Source organism: Trichechus manatus, unplaced genomic scaffold (assembly GCF_000243295.1).
Source record: "Trichechus manatus latirostris isolate Lorelei unplaced genomic scaffold, TriManLat1.0 scaffold00174, whole genome shotgun sequence".
Classification (NCBI taxonomy): domain Eukaryota; kingdom Metazoa; phylum Chordata; class Mammalia; order Sirenia; family Trichechidae; genus Trichechus; species Trichechus manatus.
Window position 1 is genome coordinate 573,867 of NW_004444110.1, and position 1,770 is coordinate 575,636.

General features: G+C 34.1%; 1 protein-coding gene across 1 annotated transcript in view; it reads right to left on the reverse strand.

The window, feature by feature from the left end:
• Positions 1-584, reverse strand: part of CCNA2 (cyclin A2) — an 8,790-nt gene extending 8,206 nt beyond the window's left edge. Inside the window, exon 1 of the mRNA XM_023741125.1 lies at positions 567-584. Coding sequence (XP_023596893.1) covers positions 567-584 — 18 coding nt within the window. The remainder of the gene's footprint in view (positions 1-566) is intronic.
• Between the last annotated feature and the right edge of the window lie 1,186 nt (positions 585-1,770).

Consider the following 1,770-nt stretch of genomic DNA (forward strand, 5'->3'; position numbering starts at 1 on the left):
AATGTCTCCAGTCTGTTTTCTTATGTGTTTATTGGAAGTAATACCTACACGACATAGGATTGTCGTAAGGATTAAATGAAATACTATGCATAACCATAGTGGCAGACTATAATGCCATGTTAGGATGTAGATGCTTACTGACAGTAGGCAGACTGTGTCTTATGCTTTTTATTTGTTCCAAGAAAATACAATATAAGGTGCCGTCTTGAACTACTAATATATATAACAAATAATAATGTACTACAAGTAATTCAACTGGACTGTCATTAATTTTTATACACTTTTTCCCAACCAGTGGCCTTTTATATAGAAGCAGCCAACAAAAAACAATGAAATTCTAGTGACCTAGATGTTCCATTTACAAATGAAGACTGTTTAAAAACAATGACCTTACTAAAACAAAACTCTCTTAGCTATAATATGTACCTTTAACAAATTCTCATATTTTATAACAAGACTTCCACATAACTAATAAATATAAAGGAATGTAATTCAGAAGCATTATTGTTTTCTGACAAATTCTTGAGTCTGCGCTTCTTGAAAACATAGACAATTAGCCTTTTTACCATTACAATCTTCGTCATTTTAAAGCAAACTGTTAAAGACAATAAAACCAAACCAAACCCATTGCCATCAAGTCAATTCTGACTCATAGCGACAATATTCTCCTGAAAATGAATAAATTTACATTAATGAACAAAAAAAATCTGTGTTCTTAAAATCGTATTTCCCTTCATATCTGATAAAAAGGAAATTAGTGATGGTAGTGCAGGAAAATCTCAGAAGCCATCGCTATTTTTGCACTCTTCTGGGTAGCAGCTTGCATAGCTTGACTGCTTACAGCACTTGTAGTTAAGATCCCTCCCATCTGTGTAAGCTGCTCATTTCCCTGACTGAAGTTTACGGCACTGAGAAAACAACTAAGGCGTTTCACAAGCTGCAGCATGGGTCACAAAATGTTACTACTAAGCAAGGCAGAAATCAATCTCAGCTCCTACAAAAAATAATTGGTCGGTTATTTCCACTTGTTGACAACACAGTAACTGGGATACAAGCCTGGTGCCAGAAACTGGGTTCTGATGCCAGCTTGACAAATTAATAGCATGTCCTCTTAACCTCATGTCACTTAAACCTCGCTGACAAGTGGTTTTCTTATATGCTCTGACAAACTTACAGGACTGTTGTGAAGATCTAATAAGGTAATGTATGCAAATACATTCTGAAAACTGTAAAGCAGTTTATACATAAATGTATGTGTATATGTAGCTTGTTAAAACATTTGAATATATTTTGATTTTCCAAATATTTCTATTTAAAAATCAAAACATCTAATTACTAAAAATTCATGAAAACACCTTATACTTATTTCACTTTTTTAAAAAATATTTTATTGAATTTTCAATGAAGTTTACACAGCAAGTTCCCATTTGACAATTTCCGCACAAATTGTTCAATGAATTAGTACCATTTATCACAATGCCAACATTCTCTTTAATTGTGTTCTATTTGTTCTATTTCCAGTACTCTAGTTTCCCTGCCCCTTATCTTCCCATCTTAGCTTTTGAATAATTGCTGACCTTTTGGTCTCACACTGATGGTTTTTAAGTAGAGCACTGATCTTACAGGTAATATCCTTTATTTTGTGTGCCACTCTGCTATTTCACTCAAGGGTGATCTCTCGGGATAGGCTCAGTTCTAGGTTTAAAGAGGGTCTCAGGGTGATAGTCTCAGGGAATCCTCTGTTCTCTACTTTCCAGTTTATCTGGCTTT